This window comes from Amia ocellicauda, chromosome 8, assembly GCF_036373705.1.
Source record: "Amia ocellicauda isolate fAmiCal2 chromosome 8, fAmiCal2.hap1, whole genome shotgun sequence".
Lineage (NCBI taxonomy): Eukaryota > Metazoa > Chordata > Actinopteri > Amiiformes > Amiidae > Amia > Amia ocellicauda.
In genome coordinates this window covers 12,205,707-12,224,283 of record NC_089857.1, presented here as the reverse complement: position 1 = coordinate 12,224,283, position 18,577 = coordinate 12,205,707, and the positions used below count along the sequence as shown (strand labels likewise).

The following is an 18,577-nucleotide window of genomic DNA, read 5'->3' as shown; positions in this document are numbered from 1 at the left end:
ACTGCCCTCCAGTGGATGATCGCGGAACAACGAAACTCCCAGTTTGGGCGGAAGGAATTATACTTTTTGTGCAAAGAGATTTACCACTCATTTCCAATGCCCTGTCCTAAATCCACCCATCTTGGTTGTGGTTATTTTTACATATAGGGCATGATGTTTTGCTGCATGAAAGTATTACAGTGGCTCAGTGTGGTGTTTCCCTCGCTCTAAGCTTTTCACTTATTGCACCAAAACGACAGTCACTTCATTCATGTAATGCAGAGCACACTAGATCACACACAAGACGTACGTTCCCACAGCATCCTGATAATTAACATATATTAAACAGAACTGATTATAAGATTGATTGATCTATAATAAGGGAAGATGCAGGTGTTTGCGTTTGTCATACTGTTCACGTGTTTTGAAAGTGAACGTGGATTTGGTTCATCAAACATATTATTCGGTTTTCTTTTCGCCTGATTTCTGTTACATACAATAATACAAGTCTATTAATAAATAACAATGGAATGAATTAGGCTGTTTTCTTTTTAACAGTTGTTTGATATGTTAATAATGATGATGATAATCACAATACATTAATAAATACAAATAACAATGGAATGGATACATGAACAGATATGCATGTTTAAAAGTTTCCGCCCCCACTTCAGTGAAAGCGAAAGTGGAAGTTTGATTCTCCCGTCAACCAAGCCTGAGCGGGCGGGCCGTGTGACTGGCGTGTGACTGGCGTGTGTCTGCTCCACTCACAACGCGCAGGCGCGGAGCTGTCTGTTTCCAAATCCAATGGAAGCCTGGGACTTGCATTGCCATGGACACCCCCGCTTTAAACAAGGCAAGCGACGACACGGAAGAATCAACTGGCCATGTTTTGGCGCTTTTGTTCGTATTTTACTCTGAGGGCATGAAGAGGGTTTCAAACACCATCATATCGTGTGAGCGGCACCATCATGTCAAGTCAAAGATTGCCAGAGGTATGTGATCGGTCATCTTATATTAAGGAAGTACGTAATTCAAAGCATTGCATTAAAGCATGCATGGATAATTGAATCTCAGCACCATGGCATTTATCTATGATCCTTACAGAAACATCCTGCAACATGTACCTGTCAATCATCTTCCAACTCTTGGTCGCTTTAGTACCAGGAACAAACTTGGTGTCTACAAAATTAACATGTGAAAAACAGAAATCCGAGTAAAGTGAAACACATAACTGTGAACAAATCACTTGCCACAAACATTTAGTAATGCATCCTACAACATTATTTTGCTGTTTGTATTAATCCTATTATTTTAAACTTTTGTGTGCAGATATTTCCAGATGTGCAACTGACAGTTGTATTGTCAGCCTTCAAACAAGATCAAGTCCTGAAAATAGTTGAGAACTGCCATGACCTTACTGTGAAACACAAGGCAGACAGCTCTGTAGAAGTCAGTGGGTCCTTTGAAGCAATAAATAAACTATATTCAGATATATCAATGTTTAGCACAACAGCATCCCAGCGTGCCTCCAGACATGCTTCAGCTAGTCAGGACGACGGGGGGTCTCTGTACCAGAGTGCGTTGGAGCCAGTCGAGGTTGACGGACGCATCATGGAGTACATTGATGCAAAATACTCCAGGGAGCTACAGGACATCCAGAGTCGTAAGGTTGCGATGAAAAGGTCCCCCAAAGGCAGTAAGGAGACGGTGTACTTTCAGCCACAGCAATCTGAAAAGGGAACAAGTGCAGAATGTCACTGTGTGAGAGAGAGGTTTATAAATCTGTATCAGAAGATTATGACTAACCTGCAAATGAAGGATTACAGCCTGGACCGTGGGTTAGCTCACTACAGTAGCTTTCAAGAGGAGTTGCCAAAACTTTTGATGACTCAAAGGAAGGGCACTGTTTCTGTGACTGGCAGCTATACTGACATAATGAGATTCGACCGCTTACAGAAAGGTGTGACTAACGCCCCTCACTCTACAGGAAGAAACATGGCTTACACAGACACCCAGGCACGTCCCGCGAGGCCGGCGCTGTGGAGTCCAGGCACTGGTCCGGCAAGTTCGTCCCTGGTCCACAGTCGGCAGGTGGCCACGGAGGAGACTTGTCCGATCTGTCTGGAAACCATCGAAGAAACCAAAAAGACGACATTGTCCCGGTGTAAACACTCATTCTGTGAAGACTGCTTAAAGTCTGCCTTTGCTGTGAAACCTACCTGTCCAGTCTGTGGGGTCATATATGGTGTGCTCAAGGGCACCCAGCCTGACAATGGCACAATGGACGTAACCACCACAACCAGCTCTCTGCCAGGATATGAGCGCTATGGTTCGATTACAATATATTACCACATACCAAGTGGAATTCAAACTGTAAGTATACATATACACATCTTATACGCTTAGAGGGTCTTATTGTGTTTCGTTTTTTTTGTCAGTGAAGAAATATCTTATTCTGACGTGACCCTGTCCGCTTCCCTTACATGTGTAAAGCAGTCTTTGTAAGTAGATGAACAGTCACCTTTCGATGTATACTTCTGTACACCAGGACGAGCATCCACAGCCTGGCAAGAGGTACGAGGGGGTGTCCCGCACCGCCTATCTGCCCGACTGTCCAGAGGGAAGGAAGGTACTGAAGCTACTCCAGCAGGCCTTTAAGCAAAAGCTAATTTTCACAATTGGAAGATCCTCGACCACCGGCAGGAGCAACGTGGTCACTTGGAATGACATTCACCATAAAACCAGCATGCAAGGGGGGGCAACGTAGTGAGTATAGCATCACTGAAAGATATTTCATTGTATTTCTGCTCACAAGGGTATTATGTATTTTAATGATCATATTCTTGAGTGAGCATCAACAGAATAACACAGAATAACAAGTGTTTTTTTTTTTTTTTTCCTGAAGCTATGGATATCCAGATCCAGATTATCTCAGCCGTGTCCAAGAGGAATTGAAAGCCAAAGGAATTTTCTGATGGGACGGGAAATTATCAGCTGCACAGGGAAGGCCTGCGTGTTTGTTTATGCACTTAGATAAACTACAGGCTCAGTCCTTATTCATGTTGGTCAGAAACATTTTTTTAAATCCCATTACGAGGATGTAGGCTTGCTCAGATAAATCTCTGAAGGCTGGCATGATGCTTCTCCGTATCATTCAGTGTAATGTACTGAGTTTTAGTAATAAAAGCACTAATAAGAAACCTTTGGCTATTCTGAAGATATTGATTCATTAGAGTGTAGTGCTTTTATATACTGTGTATAGAAATGATTTATACCCTTTGTGGAAGCATTTATCTCTCTGCTCCTTAACTAATGTGTATTGCGTACAGCAGATGCCAATATTCAAGGCTTAGGAATTCAAATCTGAATCACCTGTACACACTCAGGAATGTAAGACGAGGTATGAAGGTCACCAGACAATCAACATGTCTGCAAGGACATTACGTGAAAAATTGTAAGCATGTTCATTAAGCTGTTGGACTGGAGTAAGCTTTTCCTCATTTATAACAATGGCTAACAAAAGCAACTGAAAATATGTTTCACGCTTTTTGCTCTGTTTTGGCGAGTCCTTGTTCCGGTTGTTTACGGAAAATCATTTCACAAGCAGTTAAATCATTTTGTGGTTATCTTAGACTTAAAAGAAAATCTTGCAGATATAACCACTATATTTTCATAAAGAATCAGATTAATATGCATCACAATAAGGTACTAATCGCACTACATTTGCATAATTTGTGATTTTGATAAGAACATATGTAAGCAATCTAGGATTTGCAAAGGCTGTGCAGACTAATCTACAAAAAGTGTCCTGCTGTCTTCAGCATGCTGCGTTAGAGTGAAAGTTGGTTATAGCAGCAACACTTTGCACAGTATGTGTATCTGTGCTTATTCTTCACCCGTCCACTGGGTGTTGTTCACTCTTGTCATTACCAAAAAACAAAATCAACAGAATGATGTGCAAATCTGTTTTTCTATAGCATCAACTGGGAGAACGGATGGACTTTTGGATAGATATAATAAAGGAGGTGTATTCACTGTAAATCCCCCATGTACTTGAGTACAAATACAATTATATGACCAAATTCTTATTCCTTGCTCTTTGCACCTAGATGGACCAGTTGAATTCCAGTGTTTTACTGCAGTAAAAGTGAATATAGGTTGAAGCACAGAGTCCATTTTGGAAAATGTCTTTATAATTTGTAAAGTGAAGTTATTTGCACTTTATAATAACTGTATTAATTCCTAGTAAATACTGAATGACTATGGCTGTGGTGGTTTTATATTATTAGTATTGTTGTTGACAATTCTTTCTTTAATACCAGTTTTAGGGGTGTCTGTTGAACAATTTCATTACCAACATGCAACATACATGTAAAAGTTTTTATAAATGTGCAGAAATACATTGACATGCTTTTAAATATATATTATTAATTACATTCCAGGCCCACATGTTCAGATTTCAAACTATGGTCAGCTACACTCTACATTATAGTCCTGTTTGGCAACCCTGGTCCTGGAGGATAGACCTGTCTGTAGGAGTTTGATCCAGATGAGCTCTAAAGTAGAAACATAATTACACTATAATTGCTTAGTTGGACCTTTTAAATTATGGGTAAATTACTTAATGTGTGGAAACAGTTCAGAGAAGGATTTAATTGAATAACAGAGAGCTTAGCTGGCACAAAAGACAAGACACGAGGCTCTACAGGGTTAATCTCTGGTTCTTTGTTACTACAAACTAAAAATGACAATGATGTATAGAACAATGAAAAATAAAAACATTCCTGTATTAAAAAAGTGTTACACATTTTCAATAAAGGATCAAAGAAAATCCAATCTCTACGTGTTCATTTACTTTACGATCCTCAGTAAACTGCAACCATGGAGACTATTTTCTTTGCAGCACAGCTCTCATTTACTGAAATTCTTTTTTAAGCTTTCCTTGATACGTTTTTAGTTTTTACCAGCTCCTAAAGGTTTGATATTTTGTCTAACCGTAAACTCTGTGAGCTGAAAATATACAAAAGGTCCTGGAAAGCAAATGATGCATTCCTTTTAAGGCTTCAGTGAACAGAACTTAGTTGGTATAACATTGATGAGGACACCGAGGGCCTAAAGACTAAATCACAAAACCTACACCATCCCTGAAAGGAAGTGCTGTGTTCCTTAAACCAATTTAAACCCCCAAAGTTCAATGCCGCCTCTTCTTGCGGGAATCTGTCCTGGATTGTTGCCAGTGCTTGTGCAGCCTCTTTATTTTTTATTCCACTGTTTTGTGAAGGTGCTTTATAATAAGGCTAAAAATGACATCACAATATCTTGACTTGAATAGTGAAGGACACACAAGACCTAAAGATGTCATTTTCCTTTCCTCACAATAGATCCACACAGTAATGGGTAGGGAGATGGGTGACACATGGCGAAAAAAAAAAAAGACAGTGATCACAATTGTTTTTAAACAAACTTTATTTTATTGAAAGTAAACGTATACATAAGCTACTATTCCCATCACTAGTAAAAAGCCAGAAAAAGCGGATTCATTTGCAAAAGAAAGTAAAAGCTGTAAAAACTGAATACAGAAAATATTTGGCCTCCGTGTTTATTTTTTTTTTGTGGCAGTATTTACATTATATACAGTACTGTCATATATTTGTCATTACTCTGTTTCTAAGGCACCAAAGGCTAAATAGCAGAATATTTTTCAATATATTGTGCGGAAAAGTACAAAACAAAACATCTATAAAATTAAAACCACTGAACAGAAACGACTCTATGAAAACTGAATAATAAGATCAAACTTTTAGGTTTGCTCATGGGATGTGTCTGATTTGTTCATCCAACAACAGGTTGGCCACAGTCAATGGCACCAGGTTATTATTTTAAATTTGTCTGGTTGGTTTTATATATTTGGTGATGCTGGTTGAGATAATATTTTTAGTGCAGTTTTAATTTTAGTTTTGTAGTTTTTCTGACTTAAATAAGGATAGGTGGCGCATACATTAATACCACACTGAAATAATAGGTAAAACGACAACACAAATGGAACTTGCTCACTCAATAAGAGCTCTCTCCTAAAAGCAAAAAACAAACAAAAGGTAACCTTATTTTCAAATAGATAATCCACTATTTTCAAGATACAGTTGACATTGTTAGCCCAGTTCTCATGTAACAGAAGTCTGACATTTCCCTGTATGTACATTACGGAAACTTTTATATTGGAACACTATCAAATAAATGTTTACTAATTAATTAAAATGACAAAATTAATATACTTTACAATAAAATGCATCAAAATAAGTTTTATGCAAGTGTTTTCCAGATGTCCACGTGCACTAGCATTTAAAGCCAAGAGAACTTGTGGTTTTCTTTAAATGAAAATAATTTGCACAATATTTCCCCATAGTGTTTGACAATTAAACAAGAAATAGTTTTTACAACAAGAAAAAGCATCTATTGCTGAAAATGCCCAAAATGGTTGGTGAAGTCCAGTGCTATCGAAATACAAAATTATTTTGTGTACAACTAGTAATAGCTTTACTGCAGTATTTCAGTATTATACTGATATGTAACTGATATTTTGCTGTTGCTTGTGATATTTCTGACTGTGGACACGTACGTCGCTCACCTTCTCAAGGATATCCCACATTTCGATTATAATACTAGTGTAATGCCATGGAAACATAACTGGCATGGATGTTTTAAGGACAACTGAAAAACCCATTTGGTTTACTCAGCTTCAAAGCACTGTTTTACATATACAGAAACTTGAAGGTGGGGGGGGGGGGGGGGGGAAATAAGCGTTTCCTTGGATTTTAATGTTTGACACTGTGAATGTATTGAGCCTTCATGACTTATTTAACAGCTGCTCACTCTCTGGTTAGAAAATAACACACATCCATTCTGTCACCTTTTGCCTGAAATGTATTGATGCACACCACCCTAATGGGCATTTAACCGATCTTACATTATTTTTCCTGCTTTCTCTTTTTTACCACCATTGTTCTAAATTTAAGCAACCTCAATCTCCTATCCCTCAAATATAATCCTTTCTGAACAGATATCTGAAATTAAAGCATAGAGTTCTATATTTTTTAGTTCATGAGATTTGACAGCAGTGTTAGCTACAGCTAATCATCAAGGTTTTTCTGAAACCACAAAGTGATGATATCATTAGTTATTTAATAAATTAATATAGAACTCTAAAGCGGGGGGGAAACGGACCTTTGCTAAACAGAATAAAAATGAAATAGTCCTTTAGAGAACAGACTCTCTCAACAAATGATTAAGAGACTGAGGGTGAATCTTTAACACACATTACAGACACTATCTTCAGCCCATTAATGGAGTGCATTTCTATTTATAGTGTTATCCAGGGTACATCAACAGAAAACAAAAGCATTGGCCCTTCAGAATGGCTATTGGTTCATTGCAGGAAACAAACACTTAATGGACCTTATATTTTAAGTACTTTTAAACTGGGCTGATACTGTGAAATCTCAAATGTAGGAAATACTTTGTATCCCACTGTGTGCTAATTTGAGCTTTGAATCAGTATGAATGTATTATACGCTAATGTACTGGGATGCTTTCAATAAATAAAACGTACATGATTTACCTCCCCAGAAGAATGATTGAACATTTGTTGATACAAATTACTATGAAATCATAAATCAGCGTGGAAAGAAAAGAGAAGGAGTAAATCGTTGAAGTTCAAAGAGGTCTTTGAAGGAGTATGTACTTCAGCCACTAATGTGCAGGAAACAAACTGACAAAAGATTAGCGCTAAGCAGCCAACACAAAAAGCCTTTCATTGGAGTGTGTCAAGTCGGACATTTTCTATACAAACGGATAAATCCCACCTGAACAATTTCCATTTTCATCAACAGGATACAAATGCATTCTGTACGTCTGTAGTTCAAAATGTTTATGTTCTTAAACATACAACAGACAGACTGGGAAAGTGCTGAACAAATGAACTTGAATCACTGGCCAAATACTTTAAACCAGCTGCTCCTGGAATACAAAGCAGCAACCGTAAGTTATTGGGCTCTGCTGATTGGATTGGCTGACACAATCAGAACTTATTTTGCCCATGTTTCAAGTGATCATCAAAGCCAAATCACAGAGGCGAACAGTGAAATACGATTATCTTCCATGCCACTTAAAGGGGAAAAAAAATCCTTGTCATGATCCAGCTCCTATTAGAAAAGTCTTGAATTTAAAACAACGCGCATCTTCATTAACATCCCCACGGTGGTGGCCATCTTGTCATTTCCTGTAGTTGTTGGGTTTGTCTGACCACACTGCTCTGGGCTTTCACTCGGCTGTGAGTTTGACAACACGGGTCCTAGTGTTATGTGGAGTGAGAAAGTCCAAACTGGCGTTAAATTGTAGGCGATTTCTGTATCCAAGCGGAAAGACAGGTTGCCACGATGCCTGACATTTGGTTGGGATGAAAAAGGCGAGGTCTGAATGCGATCAGATCTTTAAATTTGCAACCTTTGTTTCCAAATGAAAGTGCGTCTAGTTTTAAATTCAAGTCGAGTTGTAACGAGGGAGATTCATGCAGGTTTGTCTTTTCTTTTGATGACACGGCTGCTCACATCACGTTGATGAATGTTTCACATCCCTTTATGTACAGTTCTTCTTGGTTTTTACATGGTTAAGTTGAATGAAATGCTAACTTTTCACCACTGTGTTAATTCAAAAGTGTTTACGCCAATACAAGGAATTTTATTTTTCATTATCAAGGTAATTTTGCTTAATGAAACGTCCTGGACAAAATAGACATTATTTTCCTATAGCATTTCATTTAAAATGTGTTACAATACAAAATGACATTAAAGTGCATACTAACACCTTCAGGATAATGACAAGTACTTGGTCATTTAAAAACATACAGCTCTTAGAAAGTAAACAGGAAGGTCTGCTGTTCGGCACCTTTAATAACTAGGAAAAAATTAACGTTCCTAAAAAGGCCCAACAACTGGACGTCTCAAAACTTTGAAAGAAAGTGTAATACCAATTTAATATTTTTTATTTATTATTTTACTAAAAACATTAAGTAGTTTGTTACTCAAATTGGTGAAATTTCCTTTTATTTATAAACTTGTATGTAAAATGTAACCATCTAAATAGGCCATTTCAATGTAAATACCTCTTTCAAAGTGTGAGGGGTATAAACAGTGTAGCTCTTATTTTAAATAGTTCAATAGTGTGTTTCTTGTTTTACAAATCACATCAACTCACTTTTTCAGCTCAAAACCCAGCTTTGAAACTGAATAAAGTGTATTCAGGCAGCAGAAACATCTTTCTATTTTTTATCCAGTAGCTGTCTGGTTTCCGATCACTCGCAGTATCTCCTTGTGAATACTAGAGTCTTGTGTGTTGATGCTGGAATCACCCACCTGCCCGTCTTCATAGCTGAAACAACATGACATTTGAAAAAAATACTGAAAGGAAATATTTGCTTTTATGTTTGGGCAATCACTTGTTTTCAGTGTAACAGTAAATATATAAACCACACAAAATATATTCATATTATAGAATTCAAATAAATGTTTAATGCTAAGACAGTTTTACCTACCTGTTCCTGACTAAGTGAGTGGATGACTGATAAATACAATTAATTTGTTTTGGCAGGCAATATCACACTTCACTAGAACTATACGAAGGCACCTGTCGAAATGATTTATTGCAAGGGGATGATAAAAAAAACAACAACAAACTAACACAATAACAAAGTGGGTTAGACAGACTATAGCAGAAAGTGAATGTATGAATGTACATATTAGGACTATAAGCTTGTGAGATACCTGTGTCTCTTGCCTATCTGATATCTCCCTGGTACAAGGGTCAGAGCTGGGTAATAACATGCATGTGAGTTGTTGATTATTTTCCTTGAATAAATATTGTTCATTAGACTATACTTATCAAAGCCATCTTTTTTCCCCCCTAAGAGTCTGTTGAACACCGATTCCAGAGGACTGAACTCAGTGAAGACTTTTGACTGTCACTACATAAAAAGCAGTTCAGTTCAATCAACTGAAACAAACTCTAAAAAGATATAATCACAGATATTTATAAAACTGTATGAATGGGCAAATAACATTGTTACAGATTAAGGGTGTGAATAGTTTCAGCTATAACTGCATGTGGGCGTGCGTGAGAGAGAGAGCAAGGGAGAGAAATTGGCTGAGGGAGAAGAAGGAGAGAGACGCTCAGTATTGTGGCAACTTTCATCAATATTCTCTATCTATTTCTACACATCTTGATTAGTGTGAATGACAGAAATGATTAAAAATACTACAGGCTTAGCCCAGGTTCACCTTTCAAAGAAATTAACTTACTTTGATTTATCTGTCAGATCGAAGATGAATAAATCGCTGCAATACAATGTCATTACTTACACAAAGAAAAATCTGGTACAGACGTGATCTGTGTTTGGAACTACCCAGATATCGCCATGCTTGTGCAGATCGGGAGAAGTAATAACTGCATAAAAAAACAACAAAAAAAACACATTTGCATTTTGTTGAAAAAGCTGTGGCATAGAAAAACAGCTGTCAACAGCTAGAAGGCAAACGCAGTCTGCTCAGGAACATACCTTCACATAAGGCTATGCACTTCAAGTTCCGACTTTGCAAAAACTGTGGTTGTTGCCCCTTTTTCTGTGACTGCGTAAAACAAACACAAAACAGGCAGAATGAGGAAATTAGTCAAAGTCAAGAATGAATTGAAAACAAGAATCCCATATGGTAGCCGTGAGCAGCTTCTATGTATTCCTGTCATGAACGTTTACAATTTGAAGCAGAATCTTTCAAAGGTGTGAGGCTTCTCATTTCCAGCACCAAAGTAAAAATACCATGAGTTTGCATGTTATTGTGAGAGGTTTGAAGGGGACACATACTACACAAAATCGCTCTCTATATGTCTGCAAGGATCTGGATCCTGCTCTCAACATCCACGCACGGCAATATATACATACACACATACATATACACACACACTATATATATATATACAGATACATATACACACATACATACACACACACACACCGAGAACGGCAATGCTTTTTATACTCTAGGACTCAATTGCTATTCAGACGGACTCTATCACAGGCCTGCAGTCACCCCAGGAGACCTTTAGGCAGAGATGTCAGAGGACAGATGCACACTTCCTACTCCCCAGCTCTTGAGGTGCCCTGGAAGCAGCAGCAGGGATTGCCTTCCTGCCCAAAGATGAAGATCCCCCCACTCTCATTCACCCAGCATACCACACCATACCCAATAAATAATGCATTTAATCCAATTCACTGAAGCCTTGTCTTTGAACAAAGACTTTCTGTAACTGTTTCACTGAGCGAGACAAGAAAAGTGTGGGCCAGTTGTGAAAAATAGAGGGCATGCTTTGGTTAGGAGATCAAAAGGGTTGAACCTGTCTGCTCATCTTCCACACCCTTCTCCCCAGTGTCAATTCAATAATGATCAAAGTGTCTTTTGTCCCCAGCAGGCTCCTGTCATCAGTGACAGCCACTGCTCCCAGAATCCCTCACTCTGGGGCCAGGCCAAGTGTAGAATTAACTGTAATGCACCATTGAAGCAAACTGCTCCTAAATGCCCATGGGCTGTGGCAAAAGTCATTCATTATTTGTCTGTTCATATTCAATTACCGCATGTAACACAGCGTCCAATCAAAGAAATGCATGTTGCCTCACCTGTAAGGTCACACTAGCCTTGCTGTTTGATGCAGTGTCATCCTTAGAAGCTATTTTCTGCTGTTTTTTGTTCATCCCTAAAATCAACAGGGAGCATTTTACATTTCAATACATTTAAAATTCAAACATGTTAATACCCATATTGTAAATATCCATGTAAATGCCCATACAGACCTACACAGCTATCGGTACGCAGACCTACAGCTGAGTAGGTCCTATACAAACTTTCACGTCATTTCCAGCCCTCGAAGGATCTGCTTTATAATACTGACCTGAATAACCGAAGGAAATGCTTGACAATGGGCTGAGATAGATTCCACTTCCATAGATGGCGCCATGGAGCTACATAACAAGAAAAACATCAGAAGAGGTCACATTTATTATACATTTTCTAATACAATTACATGTTTTTAAATAATAAAAGCACTGATCTGTTTTAGTCATTCTTAAAACATAGCTAGGCATCAAAGATACTAAAGCTGTGCTCTCTATTTCCTCTAATTAGAAATATAATCATTTCCAGAAACAACATGAAAGAATAAGAACATATATACGATATGAAACAAGCAGCATCAAAACATTCACTGCATATAAACTGGTTCTTAAATGATAAAATGTTTCACCGCCTGGTTCAAGTTCTATGCATTAAAAATTGCTTCCACGGATTATGTGTGCACCTCCGAAGGACAGAATAATAATGATGGTAATACAAAAATTCTGCATTCCTGGGCATTTCCCCTTTAGGGATTCTTACTTCTATTCTCTCATTTTGCCTGGTGCTCAGACTCCATTCAGAATAAGGTCTTAGAAAAGAGCAAACTTTTCTCTCATATTTCAGTGCATTCTATTGAATTCCATTAAATGAACTTTCCAGCATAACTTGCATTTCTAAATTATCCGGGCAACACTACATTTCTTTCCCAAGATCTTTTATATTAATAGCTGCAAACAAAAAGCTACTTAATGTAATTTAATGTAGACTTCTATTAGTAAACATGATGCTGCCATAAGCCTGCAAGTTTTACGTTGGTTGCAGACAATCATTATATTTCCTGATGTGTTTTATACAATATCAGATCTTATCAGCAAAAAGCAACAACATTTGGACTGAAATAACTACATTACTTTGTTGGAAGAAAAGCTGCAGATTTTTTTGGCAAGTCTTTGGGCAAGATTTAATCTTCTCTTTGATGGTAATACTGAACATTTCATTCTTTTAACTCTTGATTCTTAACTTTTGGTGAGTTGATGCCATAACACCACATTATTCTGGCAGCTCCCCTCACAGAGAACAGGAATGCAAGAAATAGTTTTGGACACAATTCAATAAAGATGGTTTTTGAAAGAAATCTGACTAGAAATGAAAGCAACCACATCCCAATATTTAGTGAAAACAAAGGATTGCAAATTACATTGTATCAGATGGTGTGAATATGTTTCACAATTCCAGACAACCTAGAGGATATTATACGAAACACCTAATTTGTTAACCTAACCCTGTACTATATTTTACGATTAAAAAAGTACTTAAGTGAATTACTGTGTGGAATTATTAAGTTTATAGTTATGAAGTTTATATGTATTTATTTACATTGTTTATTACCTGAAGCCTTGTGTTTGAAGCAACTACTAAACCATTCCTCAGTATGGAGTGCCAGTTCTCTATGTGTGATCCGCTAAAAAAAAAAAGAACCGCATAAAAATACATTAGAATAAAACAAAAACAAAAAATATCATAATTGCCCTGTTTTTCTTTTTCAAACAGAGCCACATACCTAACATCAATCAGACAGAGTAATGTTAAACTACATTATCCTGCAAAGACAGATTGAGGTATTAGCACATCATAGAAACACAATTAGATTCATGTCACAGCAAATTATATATGGAAAGCACACATTCAAGGTTAATATATTATTTAATACAGCTACATTAATCATGATCCACTTTTCACAACCTATACTGAACCCCAAATTACACTTACAATTCATATATGTACAGTGAGGGAAAAAAGTATTTGATCCCCTGCTGATTTTGTACGTTTGCCCACTGACAAAGAAATGATCAGTCTATAATTTTAATGGTAGGTGTATTTTAACAGTGAGAGACAGAATAACAACAAAAAAATCCAGAAAAACGCATTTCAAAAAAGTTATATATTGATTTGCATGTTAATGAGGGAAATAAGTATTTGATCCCCTATCAATCAGCAAGATTTCTGGCTCCCAGGTGTCTTTTATACAGGTAACGAGCTGAGATTAGGAGCACTCTCTTAAAGGGAGTGCCCCTAATCTCAGCTCGTTACCTGTATAAAAGACACCTGTCCACAGAAGCAATCAATCAATCAGATTCCTAACTCTCCACCATGGCCAAGACCAAAGAGCTGTCCAAGGATGTCAGGGACAAGATTGTAGACCTACACAAGGCTGGAATGGGCTACAAGACCATCGCCAAGCAGCTTGGTGAGAAGGTGACAACAGCTGGTGCGATTATTCGCAAATGGAAGAAACACAAAATAACTGTCAGTCTCCCTCAGTCTGGGGCTCCATGCAAGATCTCACCTCATGGAGTTTCAATGATCATGAGAACGGTGAGGAATCAGCCCAGAACTACACGGGAGGATCTTGTTAATGATCTCAAGGCAGCTGGGACCATAGTCACCAAGAAAACAATTGGTAACACACTACGCCGTGAAGGACTGAAATCCTGCAGCGCCCGCAAGGTCCCCCTGCTCAAGAAAGCACATGTACAGGCCCATCTGAAGTTTGCCAATGAACATCTGAATGATTCAGAGGAGAACTGGGTGAAAGTGTTGTGGTCAGATGAGACCAAAATCAAGCTCTTTGGCATCAACTCAACTCGCCGTGTTTGGAGGAGGAGGAATGACCTCAAGAACACCTTCCCCACCGTCAAACATGGAGGTGGAAACATTATGATTTGGGGGTGTTTTTCTGCTAAGGGGACGGGACAACTGCACCGCATCAAAGGGACGATGGACGGGGCCATGTACATTCAAATCTTGGGTGAGAACCTCCTTCCCTCAGCCTGGGCATTGAAAATGGGTCGTGGATGGGTATTCCAGCATGACAATGAGCCAAAACACACAGCCAAGGCAACAAAGGAGTGGCTCAAGAAGAAGCACATTAAGGTCCTGGAGTGGCCTAGCCAGTCTCCAGACCTTAATCCCATAGAAAATCTGTGGAGGGAGCTGAAGGTTCGAGTTGCCAAACGTCAGCCTCGAAACCTTAATGACTTGGAGAGGATCTGCAAAGAGGAGTGGGACAAAATCCCTCCTGAGATGTGTGCAAACCTGGTGGCCAACTACAAGAAACATCTGACCTCTGTGATTGCCAACAAGTACTAAGTCGAAGGGGTCAAATACTTATTTCCCTCATTAACATGCAAATCAATTTATAACTTTTTTGAAATGCGTTTTTCTGGATTTTTTTGTTGTTATTCTGTCTCTCACTGTTAAAATACACCTACCATTAAAATGATAGACTGATCATTTCTTCGTCAGTGGGCAAACGTACAAAATCAGCAGGGGATCAAATACTTTTTTCCCTCACTGTATATATTATATAAATGGGAATTATTTATTATGTATTATTTACAGATTGCAAATGAGATAATGAGGTCACTGTATACCATGAGCTGTTTTTTTAGATTTTTGTTTTTGTTTTTCCCCCAGAGCAGAATTATCCAATTTAATTTTTCACTGGTAATTCCTATGAATTGGAATATCATTTGCCAATTACTTATTTGCAAATACAATACATAAGAATAGAAATACTACTACTACTCAGCTATGACTATGACTAGTACAACTATTACTACTACTACTAATATTATAATTAATAACAACAACAACAACAACAACAACTAATGTATAACCTACTGAAATGCGAAGGTACTTCCAAAGAGTTTTTTGGCAGCTCTGAAGTTGGATTCTTTGGCAGGTGGACTGCTGAGCAGAAGGAACTGGTGAGGGGTGTGCATGAACTTCAGTTGCTGTCACAAAGGAAACAAGATGATGAAACTTCTCACTTCAAAAGGTTTCGTTATTTTCAGACAAGCAGTGCGTCTCAAGCAGCTTGTGACTTCAGAGTCATATTTACAGCAATTAAAAAAACGTTTGACAGAGACAGCAGCGTGATGAGAAAACTGTGATTCTGTTCCTGATTAAGCCTTTGGGGAAATACATTTAAAAATAATTGTGTGGCTTTCCCCCCCGTGATCCTCCTAAAAGTATCCCATCATCGTTTACAACTGATTAAAAGTGCAGAGCTTTAGAAAGTTCAAATGGAAAAGCCATATAGAACATTTAAGTTACTGCTTAGAGAAAAATACATCACTATTATTCTTCCCTGTATGCGATATGTTAGTATCTGACATCGCTAGGTAAAACAAAGAATGAACTGAACACTGTTGGAAAATAATTTACTGAATATTAATGGCTGAAGCGATTTATATTTTGGCTTAGTTTTTGGCTCTTGGTTTTGCCGTCTGAAAGTAGACTATTTCTTGGAAATTGCCCTTGCATTATCTAAACAAATTCTCTAAACTATTCAGTTGCCTGGACTAAAGTTTCTGCATAATGTAATAGATTTCCATCCTGGCTTGACCCATCATGACAGATTTCGGAGTCTGTAGAAACATTGGCTCTTAGTCAGGTTGAAACACTGAAGTTGGAATCCAATTTGAGGACTAATTCAGGATAAGACCTCACTCTATTCCAAGCAGGTCCTTGCAAGGCACCAGTAACAGCCCTGAGGTTTCTGGCACTGTAATCGCTTTTAGACATTAAAGCAGAGAGCTGAGTGAGAGTCTCTCTTTGAGTTTTGTCCCTGCTTCTAACCCCCAAATGATGCGTGACAGTCCTGGACTCCACACTGCGAAAAGCTGACATCAGTTTTAATCTGGCCCTTCGATAAACGCCTCTATTAACGTCCGCTGCAGCCAGAGTTTAGCATGCTGCCTTGAGGGACTTTATTAAAGTGCTGTTCATCTGAGAGATTATGCAAACCACCCTTCAGTTGGCAAACATTAATTAACCCCTCTTCTGTTTCGTCATCCGTTTCATTTGATTACCCAAGAGGAGATATTGGCTGTGCTCCGGAGGGCTGGGATGTTTCTGACACGTTTTGACTTACTGACAGTAGGATGTTTCCCCCTGGCCTTAAATTACAGAGGGGAAAAGGAAAAACTGTTTTAGTGTAACTATCTCTATCTCAGCCCATTGTAAACGTGAGTAGCGAGGAGCTATTCCCTGTTACTGAGGTATTCCATAATTTTACATTTTACTCAGTTACCCAGATTTTAGTTCAATGCAGCAATGACTATTACATGGTTTCCTTTTGTGATCTAAACAAAGGGTTGAAATAATAATAGTAATAAAAAAAATGTCACAGCACAGTTTTAGATGTCACACATGCAGAACATCAGAAAAGAGTCTTAAGGTCATGTTCCACTGTGTGCACAAACACACATCACTATTCATTCCGGCTACAGGACAGAGACTGCAGCTCGGCATTTAAACAAGAAGCAAGTCTGCAGTCACACACATTAGACCAAACTGTCCTGACAAAGACAAATACAGAAATATTACTTTTGTTTGCTTGTTTTATCCCTAATGCAACATTATGATGCATGCTGAAGGATGGCTGACAATTTTACAATCATTTTACTAATTTATTTATTTTTAAATCTGAAATGTATTATATTAAGTGTTTGTATTAATAACTATGTTATGCTAGCGTTGTCAGCAGCCCAGCAGTTACGAATACTTTCCCTTTACTCCTTTCTCCAATCTGACACATCGGTTGAATGCGGTTTCGCTCTCAATTAACACAATTAGGTTCTATCGCATGTAGTTATTTGGTGATCACTTTTGAGTGAAAAATAAATTAATAAACCTTCTTAAATGTCAGTGCCTTTCTATTAAATGTTATTAAGAAATCCAATGCAAAGGTATGTAAGTCAGTGTATAAGGTCTTCATTTATAAAAGTAAATGCGTAATAATGGCTCCCACTTGTACCCATTCATACTTACAATAGGTCTGACATGCTTTGGATCTGTCAACCACTGTTAATTAAAATCCCTCTGGTGAAAAGCAATAGCATGCCTTTTTAGTGTAATAAAGAGATGACTTACTCTGGTTACTGGTAGTTTAACTATGTGAGATCTGTTACTGGAGATCACCCTAGAGGAAAAGAAAATTAATTAGTTTGCTTTTTAATCAAATTTCGTCGAATGCATTCTTCCTTAAACACAATTAGTGAAGCAAAGCCAATCTCAACCACACAGACTACATATAAAAACATAACAACCCTTTTTTTTATGTTTCCGAAATAACGATATTCTTGACTGCAGTGCCATGGTCACAGTTATTGGTGCATCACCGCTTAAGCAATACTAACCAAATTAGTGCATTTTCCATTAGCCACGGCTTTATTTTTTTATGTAATGCAATTAATGTATTTTTTAGATAAAGATGAACAATACCATTGATTTAATTTTCTTCGGTATGTCTAGCCTGCAGTTTTGAAAGTGAAATATTGCGGTTCCCAAACCTAAAGCATTATGTAAAGCGGCGTAGTAAAGGAAAGGAAAGATGATGATGATGATTCAGGGGGCCCTGAGAGGGGGGGGCTCCGTGTCTTGTGGGTGGGGCCCATGCAGCAGGGACCTGCCTATTTGTCATGATCTCCACTTCCCCTATCCATGCCACAATCCGCAACTTGGTTCTTGGACCACACCTTGGCAGCTATCCTGCCCCCGGACCGCACTTCGCCAGCCCCCACCCCTTCCCCACAGACCACACTTCGCCAGCACCCCCACCACACTTTTTTATTTCAGGGGACCCTGAAGTCCTG

The 18,577-nt window shown here is 38.2% G+C and overlaps 2 protein-coding genes across 3 annotated transcripts in view; one reads left to right on the top strand and one right to left on the bottom strand.

The window, feature by feature from the left end:
* Positions 1 to 575: 575 nt before the first annotated feature.
* Positions 576 to 4,247, top strand: LOC136755458 (E3 ubiquitin-protein ligase DTX3L). Its single transcript, XM_066712053.1, has 4 exons — positions 576 to 974; positions 1,312 to 2,355; positions 2,531 to 2,748; positions 2,888 to 4,247. The coding sequence occupies exons 1-4, from the start codon at positions 951 to 953 to the stop codon at positions 2,955 to 2,957; spliced, it is 1,356 nt and encodes a 451-aa protein (XP_066568150.1). The 5' UTR covers positions 576 to 950; the 3' UTR covers positions 2,958 to 4,247.
* Positions 4,248 to 5,430: 1,183 nt separating this feature from the next.
* Positions 5,431 to 18,577, bottom strand: part of parp8 (poly (ADP-ribose) polymerase family, member 8) — a 77,217-nt gene continuing 64,070 nt past the window's right edge. Inside the window, exons 19-27 of one of the 2 annotated variants that reach the window (XM_066712050.1) lie at positions 17,856 to 17,904; positions 16,793 to 16,879; positions 15,600 to 15,712; positions 13,305 to 13,377; positions 11,974 to 12,043; positions 11,702 to 11,778; positions 10,589 to 10,658; positions 10,392 to 10,476; positions 5,431 to 9,405 (exon numbers count right to left, since the gene is read on the bottom strand). In XM_066712050.1, coding sequence (XP_066568147.1) covers positions 9,303 to 9,405; positions 10,392 to 10,476; positions 10,589 to 10,658; positions 11,702 to 11,778; positions 11,974 to 12,043; positions 13,305 to 13,377; positions 15,600 to 15,712; positions 16,793 to 16,879; positions 17,856 to 17,904 — 727 coding nt within the window. In that variant the 3' untranslated portion in view covers positions 5,431 to 9,302. The remainder of the gene's footprint in view (positions 9,406 to 10,391; positions 10,477 to 10,588; positions 10,659 to 11,701; positions 11,779 to 11,973; positions 12,044 to 13,304; positions 13,378 to 15,599; positions 15,713 to 16,792; positions 16,880 to 17,855; positions 17,905 to 18,577) is intronic. The other variant, XM_066712052.1, reaches the window with a different exon arrangement.

Bases quoted from the DNA above. Each gene is read 5' to 3' on its own strand.
- LOC136755458 (XM_066712053.1), top strand. From the start codon at position 951: ATGTCAAGTCAAAGATTGCCAGAG. The intron at 2,356-2,530 runs GTAAGTATACAT...TCTGTACACCAG, and splicing joins TACCAAGTGGAATTCAAACT to GACGAGCATCCACAGCCTGG. The intron at 2,749-2,887 runs GTGAGTATAGCA...TTTTTCCTGAAG, and splicing joins ATGCAAGGGGGGGCAACGTA to CTATGGATATCCAGATCCAG.